The 20873-nt window shown below is 35.9% G+C and overlaps 1 protein-coding gene across 10 annotated transcripts in view; it reads right to left on the reverse strand.

Annotated features, from left to right (window-relative positions):
* PMS1 (PMS1 homolog 1, mismatch repair system component) overlaps positions 1-20873 on the reverse strand; it is a 41066-nt gene that overhangs the window by 2603 nt on the left and 17590 nt on the right. For 9 of the 10 annotated variants that reach the window (XM_058188723.1, XM_058188732.1, XM_058188710.1 and 6 more), the window contains 5 exons: positions 9589-9705; positions 7634-7756; positions 6297-6428; positions 5222-6084; positions 3350-3808 (listed from right to left, as the gene is read on the reverse strand). In XM_058188723.1, coding sequence (XP_058044706.1) covers positions 3350-3808; positions 5222-6084; positions 6297-6428; positions 7634-7756; positions 9589-9705 — 1694 coding nt within the window. Of the gene's footprint in view, positions 1-3349; positions 3809-5221; positions 6085-6296; positions 6429-7633; positions 7757-9588; positions 9706-20873 lie in introns of those variants that run through there. The other variant, XM_058188749.1, reaches the window with a different exon arrangement.

A 20873-nucleotide genomic window follows, 5' to 3' on the forward strand; every position in this document is an offset into this window, starting at 1 on the left:
GTTTGGTTAGAAGTCAAAAAGAGAAGGCAGCAGTAGGTAAGTCTCTTGAGTAAGGAAAAAAAAATATTGTCAGCACTAGAGAGTGGTGGGGCTGACCAGTTCTTTATAGTTTTATCAAACTCACAAAAAACTTAGCAACTAAGACCTGGTAGGTTATATTACCAGATATGTAAAGGCTGTGGGTTTTCCAATGGTTTCAAGATGCTTGGTTGGAAAATCAGCTTAAGCCTTTCTGCCTGACTGACAATGTAGGGACCCAAGATTTTGAGACTGAAAATGACTTGGGTATAGTTTATCTTTGAACCTTCAGCTTCTAGACTCTGTTCCTAGAAAGACATACCGTATTTTTCAGAGTATAAGACGCACCTTTTCCCCCCCAAAAAGAGGGTGAAAATCTGGGTGCGTTTTATACTCCGAATGCAGCCCTGCCCAGCTTCTCAAACAGAGGTTTCAGAGGCTGAAAAAAAGCATCAGAAACTAAGCTTCAGAAAAGAAGCTCCCAAACAGAGCTTCAGAAAAAAAGGCCCAAACAGAGCTTCAGAGGCTTTTTTTCTGAAGCTGTTTCGGAGGCTTTCAGAGGCAGAAAAAAAAGCCAAAAAAAAAAGAGCAAGGCACACAGCTCACAACCAAGCAACTTGTTGCTAAAATTCACCTCTGGGAACAGCTGATTGGGGGTATTCTGGGAGGTCACCTGCCAATCAGCTTTTTTCTTATTTTCCTCCCCAAAAACTATGTCGCGTCTTATACTCTGGTGCATCTCATACTCTGAAAAATACGGTATGTGAGCTTGAGAATCTGAACTTCCTAACTTGTTTGATAAAGGCCCGACAGTGGGAGGCTACATTAATAAGAAAGCTTCCATCCAAACATAGCAAACACAGAATAATATTAGAAGATGAAAGTTTGCTACCGCAATTTAGGCATATATGGAAAGTTAAATTCAAGAAAATTCAGGCAATTTCTGTTGACTCCAACAAAGTCATACTAACGGAAGAGAACAACAACAACAACAACAACAACAACAAAAGCATATAAAAAGTAAAACTACAAATGAAAGACCAACTCTAAACAAACTCTGAGAATGTCACATTTTTGCTAGAGCAGGCGATGAAAGGATTGAAGAGAAGTTGTGCCCTTTCAGCCTGGCACCGAGGAAAGAAAGGCTTCACTCAAAAGATTGTTCTATCACTTGCTGAATATGATTTATAGAGACCCCAATAAAAGAACATAAACTCTCATCTCATACTACAACTATTTCACAGAACATGATCTGTTAGTGAACAAAGATAGGTCTTCTCCCTGACTTGGAACTACTAGTCAGCATTAGAGCTTGGGTTAAGTCAGGGGAATGCATCCAGGGCTTTTTAATCCTGTTGTTGCTGCCAAAGGTTGGCATAATAGTATGTGCTAGTGGTATCAGCCTCTCTGAAGACTTGAAGTATTTTCCTTCAGGTGAATGAAGCCTTCTAAGAATCAACGGAACAGTCTACAGTTTAAAATGTGACTTTTGCAAAGGTTTACTTAGCTACTGAGGAGGGGAATCGGAACTGCTACAACAGTAGATCGAAATAAATATAAAGAAATTGTGGGTTTATTACACCTTGCAGTTAACCTCACAATCCTTGATGTTTATTGAGTTGTCTTCTCGTCCTCTGGCAATTTTGAATCTGCCTCAAATAGAGCTACGGTACTCCCCAAAAATCCAAGGACGAGATAAAATATTTGCTTGTGAAAATGTGCTGGATCCAAAGTTCAGTGGGATGTTGTGCTGCAACAGCTAAAGGAAACTGCCAGAGAATCCTAACAGAGATTCTTTTTAGGAGAGCAACTCCATGTTCCATGGTGCTGAATGAACCATTTGTGACCTTCTGACATTTAAACCTGACAAGCAAAGTCAATCGGGAAGCCAGATTCACTTAACAACCATGATACTACCTTAACAAAGTTGTAAAATGGGGCAAAACTCACTTAACAAACATCTCACCTAGCAACATAAATTTTGGGCTCAATTCTGGTCATAAGTTGAGGGCGACTGGTAATGGAACTCTGTTCCCGTCCTAACTACAGATAGTAACACCATACACAGTGCTGCTTAAAAATTTGTGAATTCTTTTGAATTTTCTAAAAGGTTCTAAAACTAGAGACCCTAATTAATCCAAAGCTACATAATTGTGTGTGGCAAAAGCATTTCAACCTTTAGGCTTATCAGTGCATTTGAAGGGGAGATTAGAATCAGACTTTCCAATCAATGAGATGATAATTAAGTTTATGTTTAGAAGGTCCTGACTAAATTGCCTGTCGAAATCTGATCTTTACAATGCAAGGATGTGAATATGTCATGGCTTGAAAAAAACATTTCTGAGGATGACTAAAAAATATTGTAGTTTCTAAACTTTTCAAGCCATTCATCTTTTTTTTTTTTTTTGGAAATTGCTTTAAGCATTTTAGAGGAGCAACAAAATCATTTGAAAACTAACAACGAATAGTAACATGTAATGGCATGAGAACAGCTTCTGTATGTAGCCCTGTTCCATTTCTATAGTTAAGGGTACCGTATATACTCGAATATAAGCCGATCCGAGTATAAGCCGAGGTCCCCAATTTTACCCCAAAAAACTGGGGTAAACTGGGGACTCGAGTATAAGCCGAGGGTGGGAAATGAGGCACCTACCGGTCGGCGAAACCCTCCTCCTCGGCCGAGAAGGCTGGCGGCTCCCCGCCCGCCTCTCACTGCACCGGCAGGGCTTCCCGCTAAAGCAAAAGCCCGCCAAGTTCGCGCCGGCGGTATAATGTGAAAAAGAAAAAAAAATATTGTAGTTTCTAAACTTTTCAAGCCATTCATCTTTTTTTTTTTTTTTTTTTTGGAAATTGCTTTAAGCATTTTAGAGGAGCAACAAAATCATTTGAAAACTAACAACGAATAGTAACATGTAATGGCATGAAAACAGCTTCTGTATGTAGCCGTTCCATTTCTATAGTTAAGGGTAATTAATCTAAAACCTTAGGAAAACCAAACCAGTGAATCTATCGAGAATCCTAACCAGTATTTAAATAAAATATGCATTCCCTGTACTGCTATATAAGTATTTTTTAAAAATACAGACTTCTAATATTAAATACCTTATAAAGACTCTTATTATACTGACTATTTATGCCTGTTATATACACCTAAATCTTTTGAATTTTATCATCCAAAATACATTTTGTTGCTAAATGGTTCTATTTTGGCTTTTTTACTTGTTTGATTTTATCATGAATACAAATTTAGAAAATAAAAATACAAATCAAAACCTATGCTTTTCTGTTTACTTAAGATAGATATACTTCTAGAATGTTATTTTTACTTTACCTCTCAGTTAATATAATAGGAGTGTCCAGTTTCTCTATAGGAAGCTTATGATTTTCAATTAGCTTTTTGAAGAGAAGGGCTTCTTCTATTCTGTATGGATTTAGCATCTCTATTTTCTCCTCAGAGGCAAGTATCCATGTATCAGGAAAATTCGGAAGACGGATTAAGCAAGACTCCTCTTGATCTGCCTTTTTATGTTCAAGCCTTTGAAGTTTTTGTTTGAATGTATCCATAGAGAAAGGCAGTTGTACAGTTTTTCTTGCTTGGTAATCATCATGCTTCTTTCCCATTTGTGAGTTAAAAAGTGTGTCCAATTTTTGCTGATTATTTAAGCAATCTTTTGGTTTAATCTTGTGTCTTTTCTCTTTCCCCCTCATTGATGTTTGTATATTCTGACACACAGCTTTTCTGCTTTGCCTGTTGTATCGTTCCAGATCTTTGCCAGCTTTTTCCTCATATCTTACATAAAGAAAGAGAATGGGAAAGAACAGAATATATGATTGTGTTAGCACAAAATATAACAAATACATAATGTGTTGCTTTTCATTACGAAAAACAATTTTCCTGCTTTGATTTAATAGCTTTAGGTCTCATTAAGTCACTGTATTTTCAATAACAAATAGGGCCGTGGTGGCTCAGGCTGTAAGATAGCCTGTTATTAAAACACAGCAGCCTGCAATTACTGCAGGCTCGAATCCCACCAGGCCCAAGGTTGACTCAGCCTTCCATCCTTTATAAGGTAGGTAAAATGAGGACCCAGATTGTTGGGGGGGGCAATAAGTTGACTTTGTAAATATACAAATAGAATTAGACTATTGCCCTGCACACTGTAAGCCGCCCTGAGTCTTCGGAGAAAGGCGAGATATAAATGTAAATAAAAAAAAATAATAACTCCTTTTTAATACAAATATGGAGACTATATTATAGCTACAGTTCAATTATTTGGATTCATTTATTTCTGTCAAAAAATAAAAATATATGTATCAGCACTGTGTTCAGTAATAATGGATTTAGCCAACATTTCCCACAAGCAGTGAAGAGAACCAAAGACACAATGGATCCCTCCTCCTCCACATACAGACAACTGTTGTAGTCCTCCACTTACAATAGTTTATTTAGTGACTTTCAAAATTACAACAGCACTGAAAAATGAGACTTGTGACCATTTTTCAAAGTTACGGCCTTTGCAACATCCCCGTGAGCATGTTATCAAAATTCAAATGCTTGGCAACTGGTTCATATTTATGACGGTTGCTGTGTCCCAAGGTCATGTGATCATCTTTTGCAACCTTCTGACAAGCAAAGTCAATGGGGAAGCCAGATTCATTTAACAACCAGGTTATTGACTTATCAACTGCAGTGATTCACTAAACAACTGTGGAAGAGTCATAAAATGGGGGCAAAATGTCTCTAAGTTCATCATAAGTTGAGGACTACTTGCATTTTACATAAAAGCAGAAATGAAGCAGGGCAAAAGGGAAAAATCCTTTTGCATGCATTAGTCCATTTGCAAATTGCTGGATGCATATTTTACCACATGTACAAAATAACTTTTCCTTAAAACTTTATCCCTTACTAGCTCCTTGGGAGAGTTAGATCCAGAAAACCATGAAGTTTACTTCCTTCTTAAATGTTGGCTATTCATAAAACAAAGGTATTAAATTGAATTGTAATTGCAGCCACACTTATCAAAAAACACATCTTGCCAAACTCAAAGAAAGTATTTTTTTAGTTGTTGGATTTATATCTAGTTCATTTTAAACTGACAACTTAATTGGTCCCTAAGTAGACCTAAAGTTTCACTATGCTTATTGTTGCCATGTATCTGACAGATTAACATGCATATTACAGAATTAAGTTTAACAATCTTACTTCTTTTTTTCTTCTTCATTCAATGAGTTCCACACTGCTTCCATTTTCAGCAGTAGTTTTTCTGAGTTTAATTTGGTAATTTCACTCAATGAATCAGGAGAATAGTCTTGAACAAAAAGTTCGAATGCTGACATGGATTTCCTGATAACCTTATTACTAATTAAATCATAGGCTGTAATCTGACCCATTTTATCTTTTATCACATTTGTTTTTTTAACAATTTGATTGTTACTTTCTTCTCGGAGTTTTGCTAGGCCACTCTTTTGAGTTCTTACTTCATCCACATTTGGAATTAAAATCTGAACAGGTTCCAGATTTTCTGCTCTGGAATTTTTAAATGCATTTCCCAGACTCCATTTATCAGCAGTGATTTCGGATGAATCTGCAGAGGTTTTGGCTCCTTCTTTTTCCTCTTGAAAACGGTAATTTCTTGAATCACTATCCATGCTATTTTCACACTGAATTGCAGTATTATCATCTAGATTAAATACTGTCTTATTCTGTTGATCTTGACAAAGTACATTATTTGGTTGGTCATCCTGAAATTGATCATATCCAACGATTTCATTATCAGGTATTTCAATTTCAGTAGACGTATCACGAGAATAATGATTATATATTCTCTGATTGCCAACTAATCTGTTTTCCTGTACATTTGCATTTTGTATGTCATTACTAAGTGAATATTGTGAAGTACAAGCAAGTGTATTTATTCTTGTACAAGATTTGTTTATAACTTCTTGTTCAGCTTCATTAATATCTTTTGAGGTATTGTTGGTTGTATTCATTTCATTAGACACAGAGCTATTTAATGGTCCATATAATGATATCAAACTCTCTTCAATAGCAAGACAAATAGATTCCTAAAATATAAAAAAATACAATAAAAATATATTATTTATTGTTGCAGAACAATTTATTTATCCTCAGGCCACAAGAATTTTGCTCTTTTTAAAAATCCAAGCAATATTAAAAGAACACATGCTCAGAAATAATTATTTTACTGCAGCATCATAGTAAAATCTCTAGTATCCAATTACATATTATGAAGGAGAAAAAGACTTAAAGACTCTACCTTATTATGTACTAATACTTGAGATTTATCTGGTAGTAAATTGACATCCACAGCAGATGGAGGAATAGTAATGTTGAGAAAGAATATCGGGAACAAACGATTAAAATCCTTGCTATAGTACTGTTGAACAAGCTAAAATATTCATTAAAAAAGAACAAAATTACTCAATATTTCTAACTTTAAATTAAATACAATACCAAATTATTGCTAGAATCTAATGGATTACTTTTCATCAAAGAAACTGTGTAGGGAATATTTCTTTTCTCTATAGTAACTTTTCCTTTATAAAACTGCTCCAGACGACCTTACAAAGTGTTATAGCAGATCTTTGCTTCTAGGATACTGGATTCCATATTATATTGTTTATTTATATCTTTAAGTATATATAGAAATAATTATAGTCACATAACTGGGTTGAGGAAAGAAATAGCAGCTTTTATTAGGCTGCAACTACATAAAATTGATGCAATGGAACTTTGTTGCTGGTAAAGTGTGATTTACCAGAATGTAATACTATTTCACCTGGTATGTTCTAAATGCAGGCTAATCAGAGCTGGGTTTCAGCAAGTTCTGACCAATTCTGGGGAACTGGTAGCGGAAATTTTGAGTAGTTCGGAGATCCGGTAAATACAACCTCTGACTGACCCTGGCCCCATCTATTCTCTGCCTCCCGAGTCCCAGCTGATTCGGAGGAAATGGGGATTTTGTAGTAACCTTCCCCTGGATTCGGGAGGGAATGGAGATTTTACAGCATGTTTCCCCTGGAGTGGGATGGGAATGGAGATTTTACAGTATCCTTCCCCTGCCACGCCCAAGCCATGCCATGCCCACCAAGCCACACCCACAGAACCAGTAGTAAAATTTTTTGAAACCCATCACTGATGCTGATGCAGTACTTCCCTGTGTTAAAAATGGCAAATTACTGCTCATTAGTAATTACTGAGGAACAAGCTTTATTTGAAAAAAATATTTTCAATATGGGAACTTTTAATTTTATCTTAGGTTAAAAAAGAGGAGGACCTAGATAACTATTTCCAACAATTAAGAACTGTCATCTCTATCCAGTGGTGGAATTCAAGTAATTTAACAACCGATTCTCTGCCCTAATGATTTCTTTCAACAACCAGTTTGTCAAACTGCTCAGAAAGTTAACAACATCACTGTCTCTATCCCATGCTACAGTGGAATAAAATTCTAAAATTGAAGGGAAGTTCAAAACAACTTCTGATATAAGCTTGCATTCTAAAGTACAAAGTTAAAACTTGAGTTCAAGTCTGCATTAATTTAATTTAAACAATGTTTTATAAATCACAGAAATAGGATTGAAAAGGCAGTACCTTGAGAATTTCTTTTTGATACACTGGTCGGCTGTTTATAAAAATGTAACTTTTTTCTGAGTTCGAATGACCTGTCAAACCTCTATCTGAATCAGGCCTTGGAACAAAGCCACTGAAATAGATCTATAATGATAATGAATATCATTAAATGATTATTAAATAACACTGAATCACACAGAACCTTTAACAAAAATCAAGTCATTTTGGTACATGTGATAAATTGGTAAATATTGGTATATAAATAGATAGGTAAATAGTTTTTTCAATAATTTCCCATGTAATATTTTACTTTTCAGTTATTACTTATAGAACACAGAATCAAACCGTTGGAAGGGACTTTGAAGAGACCTAATCCATCCATGCCAACTTTAGTTTATTTGATCTGTTATTTATCCAGCAATGAATTTATTTTGGCTCACTTCCTTTGCAGTTTTCTTTTTAAACAGCAGCGACAACAAAATAAGCCTTTTCTGTGCATCATTTCAAATAAGCATATTTGCTATATTTGGAAAACTAGTTTTCCAAATATAGCAAAATACACCCATAGTTATGTGAATATATAATAAGTTTCTCAAGTTGTATATTCTTAATATACTGTACTTTACTCAGTATTAAGAATAAATACATACTGTACTTACATACCCATTATCCTATTCTCTTAAAGAACTTACAAGAAAGTAAGTTCTGGAATGGTCATCATAGCTGACAATATTTGAATGAACAAAAGATTAAGTATGAGAAGTTAAGAGAAAGGAATATAAAGTTGGGTTATATATTGTTACTTTTTATGGACTTTCTGCTGACACCAGTACTAAAGAGGATGCTTTGTGGATTTGTTTATTGATAAGAGATGGAATATAGGATGAAAAGAGTATTTGTAACATTAGAGGGGGTGAAGAATCACTAAATGTGTTATACTTGTGATGAAGTTTGGAAATCACTTTTGTACATATTTCTTTTCTAAATTATATCTTACTTTTTTCTCCTCGCTCTGTCTCTTTCATTTCTTCTTTTTGCACCTTTCATTCTATTTTCTTCTCTTTTTAAAAGTTTAGCTTGTACTAGATTTTACTATTATAAGCAAAATACTTAATAAAAGTACATTTTTTTAAAAAAAAAGAACAGGCTGAATTGCTGAGAACTAAGTCCACTGCAACTAATCAATCAGCCTGACATCAATACCTGGGAAGATCCTGGAAGAGATAATCAACAGATTATCAACAGATGTGAGGACACGTGCATCCATTCCATCGCGCCCAAAGAAAGTCTGAAATAGTATAGAATGGGTGTGGACTGTGGGCAAGGGGTTGGATTAGGATCTCCAAAATCCCCTCCAACTCTGTTATTTTATGTTCTATAATGCAAATATAGAAGTAAAATAATTTAAAAAGTAAAAGGCCAAGATACTGAGAATTAAACCCATTGCAACTTCAATTATATCTAGGGGATGAGGAACGATCATAGATTAGGAAGCATTCCTTCAGATCAGTGGTCACCAAATGATGATGAGAAAATTTTGGTGGTCCACAGAAAAATTATTTGCATTTTTTATATTGCACTAAATGCTATTTATCTTTTTAAAAAGTTCATATTAGTGGTCTGCGGGATTTAAAATTATGAATTTAGTGGTCCCTGAGGTCTGAAAGGTTGGTGACCCATGCTTCAGATGACTCGGATTCAAGCAATTTAAGAACTTAAAAATAATATAGCACAGCAGTGGCACAGATAAAAAAAATAAAGACAGGATTTTTGGGATTATTCTGCTACATTCTCTGAGGGATTTTTTGATTAATATGTTTTCAGAAAATTTATTAAAATATGGATGTTTAAATGTTTATGTTATTGTCAAACCATTACTCAGAGAAAAATTCAAATGACAACAAATGAGATGTAAATAATATTAAGTTGAAATAATACAGGGAATAAGTAATTTATGTAAAGGCTTAGAAACTTAACTCCAGATCTTCACGGTGCTGCTGAAAAGGTTCCATGTTCTTCATAACAGCAGGTCCCACTACTTCCATGAAAGCCATCTTATGATCTAGTACCCTGTTCTTCTGCCATATGATTGTCTGAAAGCCAAATTTATAACATTAAATACACATACACGAAGAAGATCTACTCACAAACATAGGTATGGAATGGCACACTCGTCCTGGGTTTTTAACATTCTGTTCCTAAACACATGTACTGTCTTTTGAGTACAGCATATGCTGTTGTTCCTTTGGTATATATTGTGTAGCAACTGGTCTGTCTTGTCTAGAGTTCCTTACCTATTTTGTTGTCTAGTGACAGATTTTTAACAACTGGGAAGTCTACAAATACCCAATTGTATAACCCTTAAAAACATCTACAACGATGTTGGCTTTTTGATTCACAATACCATCAGTACGACTTGAGAAAGAAGTTAGTCAATACATTCATTACTTCAATACATTCATTACAAAACAGTAATTAATAAAATTGGAAACCGAACAGTTGAATGCTAGTATTGCACACATGGTAAAATGTATGCAGATAGAAATCTCACCTAATTCTAGTACTTGAATTACTACAGAATCCTAGTCATTTTCAAACTGAGATAAATTTTACTATAATAGTCCAGCAAAAATGAATGGTATTTTTCAGAGTATAAAGCACACTTTCCCCCCCTAAAAGAGAGTGAAAATTTGGGTGTGTGTTAAAACATATGTTCTATGTTCTACACAGAACATAGAAAAACAGACTGGATTCAGGTCAGAAACGACTAAGAATAAACTCTCCTCTTACTCATTCTATATGCAGAATACATATTGAGGGAATTTGCATTAAAAGAAGATGAATATAGTTTTAAATTGGAGGAAAAATAACTGTATCGTTGTCTTAGAATGAGGAAAATTCTCAGGGACGACTCTCACCCTGGTCATCACTTCTTTACCCTACTACCATTGGGAAGGAGATAAAGAAGTATAGCCAGCCGCACAAACAGGCTGAAGAACAGTTTTTATTTGTGGGCTGAAAGACTCCTGAAGGAGAAATAACATAATAACTATGTAGTATGATGGACTGCAGGGCCGGCGCAATGAGTAACATGTTCACACTGGTGCAATACGACTGGGTGTTTCGTTAATATGATTTATTGGGTGAGGGATTTTCTGTCTTCACTGTGAGTTATATTGTGTTGGGGGTGGGTGCACTGAGGGACCTCAACCAATCTCATTGTACATATGTTGTGCACTGATAATAAAGATTGGGATTGAATCAAATATCAATAACCAATGCTATGCTCATGACACTATTCTAATAGTTGAAAATGCAAATTATTTGCAAGCTTTAGTAATGAAAGTCAAGGAATACAGTGAAAAAAATGGATTAACATTAAATATAAAGAAGACAACAGGCCCAGAAACCAGGCTTAGAATTGACAGAAGTTGTAGCATCTGGGTTCTCCCTTTTATGATTAAATATTAACAGAAAGGAACTAGCACTTAAGAAATACTCTGCCGATTAACACTTAATAGAGTAGCCATGAGGGCCTTGGAAAAGACATTCAAATGCTGAGATCAGGATCATGAAAGCAATGGTTTTCCCACAACATTATGGAAGTGTAAGTTGAAAAAGAGGATAGAAACAGTTTTGATGCTGGGAACGTTTCTTGAGAATATTATGGATAATCAAAACTCTCAAGTGGATCATCAAATAAATCAATTCAGAATTCTCATTCAAGCCTCAAATTAGCACACTTTGGACACATTATGTGAAGACCATTTTTTTGAAGAAACCGACAGAGCGATGGAAGTGGTAGGAAACAGAATCAGAAGAAGATAATCACTAGCAAGGTAGATGGACTTCGTTACAGCATCAATGGGTGCAACTATGGAAGATCTGAAGAATCAGACTGGAGAAAATCTATGTAGTTGTTAAGAGCTGACATCAACTTTAGAGCAATGAATGAATGGATGGGTTTCAGAATCACTGGATTTTCCTTCTATACCAGAGAACGCCTACTAAATCCATCTGAGTTGCAGTAAGGTTCCTGCATATGCAAAATCTTCTATATATAATTTGATTAATGAATCTTTAATTGATTAATTATTAGGGATATACAATCTACACACTTTAAAATTGAGATGTAATATAATTATGCCAGAAAGAAAATCATAAAGTCTTGCAATCTTGTAACAACGGAAGTACTTGTTTGGGATAAAAATAATCATGGATTAAGCTATGGAATTAAAAATCTTAGTAATTAAACATTTTGTTAAATTAGTTTAATCATCTAGATTGCATGTAAATTAAGATGCATGTGATACAATTCACAGTGAGAAACAGCAAGCAGACCAACTCTGGAGCACGACAACCTGCTAAATACAAAGCTCAGAGAACAAATGCAGTTAATGTCCTAGGCATTTATGTTTACTTTTTAATCCTAGATTGGTATCATTTCTAATTAAGATTCATAGTCTTACTGAATTTTTAAAGTGTTGATAAAGTACTGCAGTACATTTATGATTTTTCATTCTATCTCACAACAGGTTTCCTGAACTGTTTGATTTATAGCCTTGATTATACTCTGAAGATTATGCTATAAATACATTGTCATACACCCCCGTATTTTCTAGGTCATATAAATCTGGGGAACATGATGAGCCAAGAATGAATCTGACTCTAGGCAGTATGATGACACTGCAAAAGTACGCTATCAAAATATACTATTACATACAGACCATCTTAGGTTTAGTGAAAGCTAGCCAAATATATCTTGCCTTCTCTGTTTCATTGAAGATTATAAGAACTGACTGTTTACAAAGTGGGCCAGAACAGCCACTGGTATTAAGCATTGGGGGCATCTTCCCCAGGTAAAACCCATCCTCTGGCTCTTATTTAAATGTCCCCTATTCATCACCACTTAGATGTAACAACCCACCCCAATCCTCCAGTTATTTACCCTGGCCTCCTGCTTCCTTTATCTGGGAGGGTGGGTGGTGTCCTCCATCCCAAACACACAACCCAGATACCCAGAGTCAACCTGGGGTACGGGGTAGTAGCAGGACATGTAGTGCTTCAGCGCTTGCTTTCAGCACAAATGGGCCCCCAACCATATTATGTTAAATAAAATTAAAATGAAATCTAATTATGTTTATGACTTAGGCCACCCATTTTTATTATTGGAATATAGAGCCTGGCTCATCAAATGTCCAGTGTATTCCTTGACCTTCTAAAACTTAAGCATTCCAGAAAAGAAGCTATTTTCTGCATTCATTTTGTTTCATAGGAAGCCCAGTGAATATTTCAAGAGGTAATCCAATAGATATTAACAACATCTGTGTATCATGCTAAAATATAAATCCTAATTTAGTTAATCAGAATTGACAGCTGGTTTATGAAACTGATGTGTTGGGGGAGTCTAGTAATCATAGTTCCTAGCTTGGATGAAACAGAACAGATGCCTAAGCATAGCTTCCTGGTTTTCCTCACTGTTGACACAAAAATGGGTCACATTTGAATGGATATATTCATACTGTACAATTCTGATTTCTTGAAAAGGTTCTTAATTTTTTTTTTGCTTGGCACTAAGTAGAACATAGCCATTAAGGTTTTAATCCTAACTCAACTCATTTTGCAATGTACTCCAGAGTAAAAATATCTCACTTTTTTTTAATGTAAGAAAGCCACTTCTAGTCCAGAAAGATTGCTTAAGAGGCCAGATCTAATCCACAGATTGCCAGATGGACATAACTGTTTTAAAAGTACTAATTTTAGAAACTTGTGTTAAAAATTTGCAAGCAGATGAGACCATGTGTACCACTGAAAGCTAATGCCTGGTGAAAAATAATACTATCATCAGGAGTTGTTTGGATCCATAGAAGTACTGCAAAGTACTTGTAAATTCCATAGATGAATTCAGTGTCCTCAATTAACAAGCCACTTTTTTTTAAAAAAATGTGTTGTTTCTTAGCATACCTTGTGTTACAAATCTCAAATCACAGCACAGGGTGCTATCAACTGGGACAATAATAAATCTGCAGGATTTGAAAATTAATTTTCCTACTGGATTTTCCCACTGTCAGTGCTAAGAACAGATTCTGCCAGGACTGGCAGACTCAGATTTCTCCTTGCTCATCTGAACCCTTCTTTTGAAAGGGGAGGTATTCTGGAGAAGCAGATGACAGAAAAGATTTGGACAGATGAGATGGCTAGTGAAAGAGACCACTACAGATCCAAAGCCCAAAGGAGTGCAGACTGCTGAGCCACTTCATGAATATTCCTAGCAAAGATAAGCAAAAGACAATCACATCCTACTAAAAATTAAGATTCCCCTTTTCCATAGCAGAGGAAGCAGAATAAAACAACATTGACATGAAAAAAAAGTGAAACCCAGAAAATACAAATTGCAGGTTTGTTCTGTAAAAAGTTATTCGTTTGTTCTCATCTCATCCAGTCTCTTATAGCTTCTGTATATTGAGTAAGGACCTCCACTATGTTATTGCTGGTGTGAAGTGACAGGGTATAACTAGATATTAACATAAAATATAATGCTTCATCCAAAATCAATGGATGGACATCTCTAGCAGTTACATACAGATGTTAAAATAATATGGATAGTCAACCCTTGAGATAATTTACACAGGAACAACTATGAGTATTCCTCTCCTGTAACTATGGACTGAAACTCTCTACTCAGAAACACCATAAAGAGCACACTCACTTCCTGTACAGTCCAGAACAGCAGTCACCAATAGGTAGTCCGTGGGCCACTGGTGGTCCGTGAGAAAATTTTGGTGGTCCGCAGAAAAATTATTTGCATTTTTATATTGCACTAAATCAGGAGTCCTCAAACTATGGCCCTTGGGCCAGATACATGCAATGAACTTTGTGTTGCTACAGAGTCTCCCCCTTTGGGGTCTTCTTCTGTGGGTCAGAGGGGGACAGAAATTCTGACTTGGGGTCTGATTCAGCCTCCTGGTGTGGGGCTTTGGTCAAAGGCCGGAGGGAACTGCCGCTGGTGGCGAAGAGCTGGAGGGCCTTGTTCCAGTGGGACTGCATCATGGCCTGGAACTGACTGACCATCTCAGCCTGCTGAGCATGCAGGTGCCGGTACCTGGCCTTGCACTCCTGGAGGTCTTCCCTCTGCTTGGAAAGCCTATGCTTGCAGTCCTCAGTGAGGTGCTTCTGCTGAACCTCCTTCTCGGTCAGATCCAATTTGAACTGAGCTCTTTTGCTCACTCTTTCTCATGGTGGCTGCTTTGCTCCAACAACTGCTTCTTGTTGGGGCACTAAAGAGCCCTGGCAAGCAGGCGAGCAGTGGCTGGGGGGGGCAGGGTGAGTAGAGGCCAGCGAGGCGCCCCTCAACATAAGTGACATCAAGTTGGCCATGCCCACCCAGTCACATGACCACTTAGCCACACCCAGCCAGCCAGTCATTAAGCAGATCATATTAGTGGTCCACGGGATTTAAAATTATGAATTTAGTGGTCCCTGAGATCTGAAAGGTTGGTGACCCCTGGTCCAGAAGGATATGACGGCTGATGATATTTAACACTATTTGGAAATCTATTAGGTTTGAACCTAATAGGAGGAATTAAGTTATTCTGCTTCATCTAGGGCTCTGTAAGCCCCACTGCATTCTACAAAGCTTCTTCCAAAAAGGGCAGCCTGAGGACAGGACAAAGTTATCTAACATGGTTGGATTCAGAACTACCTTCAGGAGTAGATACACAATTGCTTCCATCAAGGTAGAAAGCACTTTTCATATACTGTATCCAACTGGAAATCTCCTCCTAGTTACCAGAAGGAGCCAAGCAGAACATGGATCCGCCCACCCCACCCCAAAAAGTAGAGCTAATATTACAAAAAACCCTACTCGTTTTCTTGGGATTCCACAAATTGAAAACATTTTCAGATAACCTTGCAATATTTTCCCCCAAACCACTCACTATATTCTATCCAAGTGACATCCACTTTTGAGCTAAAAACACGTTATTTATTCATATGGAATCCCACAAATAGGTTACAGCAGAGTGCAGGAGAATCATTCCACTGAATTTGTAAATGCAATATACACAGAGTAGAATAACCACTTTGTAGCTCTTATTACCACTGTATGTATGTATGCATGTATGTATACTGTATGCAAATTTCCCGTATAAGGAGACTTTCGGCAGCGTTATATAACATAGAGATGTAAGCATGTCATGTCCCTCTGACCATATACAGTCTTTGTCTTCTAATACTCTACGCTCTTAAGAAATTCTGTCACTTCACTTCTTGGAGTTTCCTGGCAAAGTATTAGAAAATACGCTGGCCTGCATGTTCTCCCTTTCCAGATCTCCAATCTAGCATTTTGTCTGAGGGCAGGAAGGTGACAGAGTATACCACTCATCACTCTCAAAGCTTCTGCCTCTAAGCATCATCTCTGTCTCTCTTTGCACCCATCTACCAGTTAAGACTAAAAAAAAAAAAGGCAGGTATTAAAATCCCTTGTGTCCTATGGAAGATGTCTCCAAGACAATTTGTACATGATACAAATGGAATTCAAATTCAAATGGCAGTTCTTGATCAGTGCCAATTCTTAATCAGAGCCAAGAAGGAAATATAAAAAAAAGGAATATTTTCTCTTGCCTTTTTCTATGCGAAAAAGAAAAATTGACTGACATCCCAGTATAATGCTCAGCAACTAATATTTGTGTCACCAAACACAGGAGTAGGCAAATACAAAAATGAAAAAAGCCCACAAATTTCTTTCCCATGATATTTGACAAAGACGTTTGCTCTTTCCCACAAGATTTTAAAATAATTTATATAAACCGCAAGATCTGAAGAAACACATCTTCACATTTTACATTGAACCTACTACTATATGTGCAGGCAGCAAATATAATTTTCTGCTGTAAATGCTATGCTGCCGTTTGAAAAATGTGATGGATGAGAAACAAGATGAGTGAAGGAATAGTAACAGGATACAAAAATGTCACCTTTAGGTCAACACTTCACATTCAACCTGTTGGTGGGGGGTGTTGTTGTTACATTAAATATTTAACAGCTGAGAGACAGTAAGATGAGTTGGTCTCAGTCATTTCCTAGTAGACAGGTGTCCATCTTCTCCACATACACTTACTAATCAATAAGATTTTCCTATGCTAGTAAACAAGCTTCCTCTTTCCTTTTCCACATAGATATGTGCTCTCATTTTTTTCATGCAAAACATTCCCATTAACACTATTTTAATAGGACCCTGTGGAAAGCGATAAAAATCCTGGTATTTCCGTCTTGTTAAAATATCTACATGACATCAGAAATCCAGTTGTTATAGTTAGCCACAAACTGCCATCTCAATTTGTTATATCATTTCAAAAGGAAAAAAGTCTGACAAGTCAGTTGTACAAATAACCTTCCATAAGCTCCCATTTTGGAATGGACTGAATTAAGCCATTAATCCTAATTTGCTTCACACTTACACAATATAAGCAGCAATTCTCATGCGTCCCCAATCAATCTTGCTATCGTTACTAGTAATTTTACTAATTTGAAATATTTTAAGTGGCAGAGAATTTGAAACTGTTTTCCCCAAACACAAATGGGAATTCAGATTCCGAGAAGTCACCTCTTTCATAGAGCAAAAACCAACTAAAATTTCCAGGGTGTGAAAATATAGTAGGATTTTTTTTTTTACATTCATTAACAGGCAAGAATCCTTTCTGCTTCCAATTACAGAAACCTAAAAAAAATACATAATAAAAATGATAAGAAATGACCTCTCTGTGATCATTATATTATTCGTTTGCTTTCAAGGAACATGATGATGAAAGAGGAAAAATACCTCTTTCTAACACAACCACACTGGCAGGAGTATCAACATTATCAGTATTCAAAGAATGTCTTGGCAGAATAAACCTTCACAAAAAGATGACACACAACCTAATCTAGGGTGTCAAAATAGCAGTAGTTCAAGGGTAGTCTGTTCAGCAAACCATTATTTAACACAAAACAAAACGTTCTTTAAAAAAAAATATCCCAAGTTTTCAGGTTCAATAATATGAAAATATCAAGAAGACTAAGAAAGCAAGCCAAGGGGCATTCTGTTACAGTTTGTCAATCTATGGCAGGGGTGTCAAACTCGCGGCATCACAGCGGCATCATGTGACATATCGGGACTTTTTTCTTCACTAAACTGGGCATGGGTGTGGCGAACATGTGACTCATCTGGCCTGCGGGCCGCAAATTTGACAGCCCTGATCTATGGGGAAAAGGGGGCAGGGTATAAAAGCACACACAGTGCTATAAAAAGTTTTCAGAAATGAAATGAATAGGAACAGGGGTGAAGATATGGAATAATATCAATCTAGTGACCGTTTTGAGTATCCTTGAGTTCTTAACTATTCTTAGTGCAATAGAGCTAAGGAAACATTTCTACCAACTGTGATTGGTAGAATCCACAGTTATGCATTATTTCAATACCTCTTAGAGAAGGCGGCTAGCCACAGGAGATCATATATGATTTCTGGAATCAACCAATGACAATAATATATTTCTCCAACTTCCAATTACAGGGAATAGTAACATTTATAAACATTCTGGTTTTATTCTCATGTTCCTAATATGTTTGCAGAAAATACATATTTATTGTAAAGTCCACATATATCTCCAGAAACGACAGAGCCATAAACACATCAGCCAAATTTCTATAAAACATTACATACCTGAAGATTCCAAAAGAGGCCAAATATATGTTAATATGTCATAAATTAATTTGTCACATCATGTACCATGTGATGAAAGCATTATATGTAAGAGGAAAGTTCAGAACCATTTTTAGAACAATAGAACAAGATACAAGGCAACAATGAAGTGTGGCACGCTCTATTCGCTATTTAGGAGATTTAGGAGATTTAGATGACTACCTAACTCACTAAGTGTGACTGATTATATTAAATAGTCAGCTATGTCTTTTTTATTGGTAATTTTATTAAAAATTAAAATTTAGTTTACAAACTAAAAATAAAAGTTTTCTTTTCTTTTTTATTTTCCTTCCAAAATTTTATTTCAAAGCCATCCGGCTCTCTATTTGTAACCTTCCAAAATCAAAGTTCTAATGATTCTTTGGCTGTTTTTCCTAATGCCTTTTTTAAAAAAACCTTTATACTTATATTTAAAATTTATTTCACTAAAGGATGAAGGGAACTCACTGTGTCTGTCAATCCAAATGTTCCTAATAGTTGAAAAGCAGCTTGTCAGAGAGGAATTATGAAGAGTCATCTACTCGATGGCTCTTTATTCCACTACTGTTGGCTCTGCTTTTAGCTAGTCAGCTATGTCCAATTCAACATTACGCTCCTATCCATTCCATTCCCTAGTTCACTATTTTTCCATTTTGTTGTTGTCAGTTGGCAATCCATGAGTACTGCATATGTACAATCATATAATATATAATGTCCAATGAGTTGCCCCAGCACAATTCCATAATTTTCCCTAAATACTTTCGTACTTCTGCGATAGTGACTTGTTACCCGTCCCTATATTACACCAGTACCTCAGTTTTGTTCATGATAATTCTGTGGCTGCATACATGCCTGTATATCAGAAACTGAGAGACATGTTCATAATATGTAAAACTTCAAATGGCTTTTCTGCCACATGATGAAACAGTTTACAATAACATTCAAAGGGTAAATTTAATTCAAAGTTTCAAACATTCAAAGGCTTGTTGTAGGAGATGAGCCTGAGAGAGAAGTCGAATGCATCATCAGTCATGAATTCCTTTGTGCCCACAAGAGATCTAAGTTCAGCCCACCTTGAATTCCTTATCTACTGCCAAATTGCTTTGACTGTTAGTTCAGAAGAGTTTAAGCTTGCAACAAATCTTTATATCCATTAGAACTGCTGGGTCTCCTAATTTCCCTGGCACTTGACACTTATAATACAATTTCAGATTCAGAAACATAACCGTAATATCTTGTCTAACATTTTTCTTTCATTTCCAACCAGCTACTCTGTTTCCCCCAAAATAAGAGATCCCCTGATAATAAGCCCAATCGGGCTTTTGAGCGCATGGCAATAAGGCCAAGTGCTTATTTCAGGGTTCAAAAAAATATAAGACAGGGTCTTATTTTCAGGGAAACATGGTATTTCACTTCTTTCTACATAAAAAAAATGGATTCAGGATTAGAATGTACACAGACTAACAGACTGCCAAGAGTCCTATATTGCAACTAGACTTTTTTCATTATATCAAAATAAACTCCTAAGCTACCAATTTCAAAAACATTTCAAGATTGTCCACCTTCATACTGCTCTGATTATTTATTTAGATGCCTAATTTCAGTCTTTTATAATATCCTATATCTTATCTTATCTTCTATGCTATAAATGTATAGATGCACTCAAAAAGTGTTACATTAAAGAAGAAAAAATGAAAAGCTAAGACAATGTCCTTCAAACTTTGGGAGAAAAAAAGCATATACAAAGAATATATAAACCTGAGCACTAGAACAAAAGAAACATAAAATGTAAAGAGCAGTCTAAATGTGCTCTTACTTAACCAAAACTTGTATCTTTTATTCAGATCAGTTTATTGTATCTGTACAAAATGATGGTACTAAAAATCACGGAATGCAAAGGCTCTCCCTCCATAATAATTAAATGAATTTGTTAATTAAAGGTCTATTCTGGCTATTTATTTTGTTTAGTTCCAATTAGTGCCATAGCTAATGAGCGACCTCTTGTGTTAAAGTTTTAAAACTATGCTTTCAATAACCATATTAACAATAAAAAAAGGGCAATGGGCTATCAATAACTTTGCAATTTGTTAGTACTGAATCTAAATTATTAGATAAAATAATTTGACCTTTTGCTCAGATCTGATTATTCACCACCTGTGAAAATATCTCCAATTTCATGACAATACAGTTCTCAATAGTAAATGTTTGCTGCTATTCCAAATCTTCTCACTATTCTTCAGTTGCTTCTACAGGATTGGCAAGAAACATTTTATTTCCTCCTTAACTGAAGCCATTTTTTTTAAAAAAAAAGGATGTATTGGTGAAAATAGAGGAAATGGCTACAAATGTAAGATTATGTTGTCTGGACCCATTCCAAGAAATTCAGGGGGGAAAAAAGAAGAAAAACAAGATGATCAAGCATTGCCTGGTAGCATGTTACACACTTCCTAAATTTGTGGCCAAAAACACATATTTGTGTTTTACATTTGATTTTCAAGAACTGTAAGTTTTTATACCCAGTTTACCCTAAAGGCTATGAATGC

The sequence above is a fragment of the Ahaetulla prasina genome, chromosome 1 (assembly GCF_028640845.1).
Source record: "Ahaetulla prasina isolate Xishuangbanna chromosome 1, ASM2864084v1, whole genome shotgun sequence".
NCBI lineage: Eukaryota > Metazoa > Chordata > Lepidosauria > Squamata > Colubridae > Ahaetulla > Ahaetulla prasina.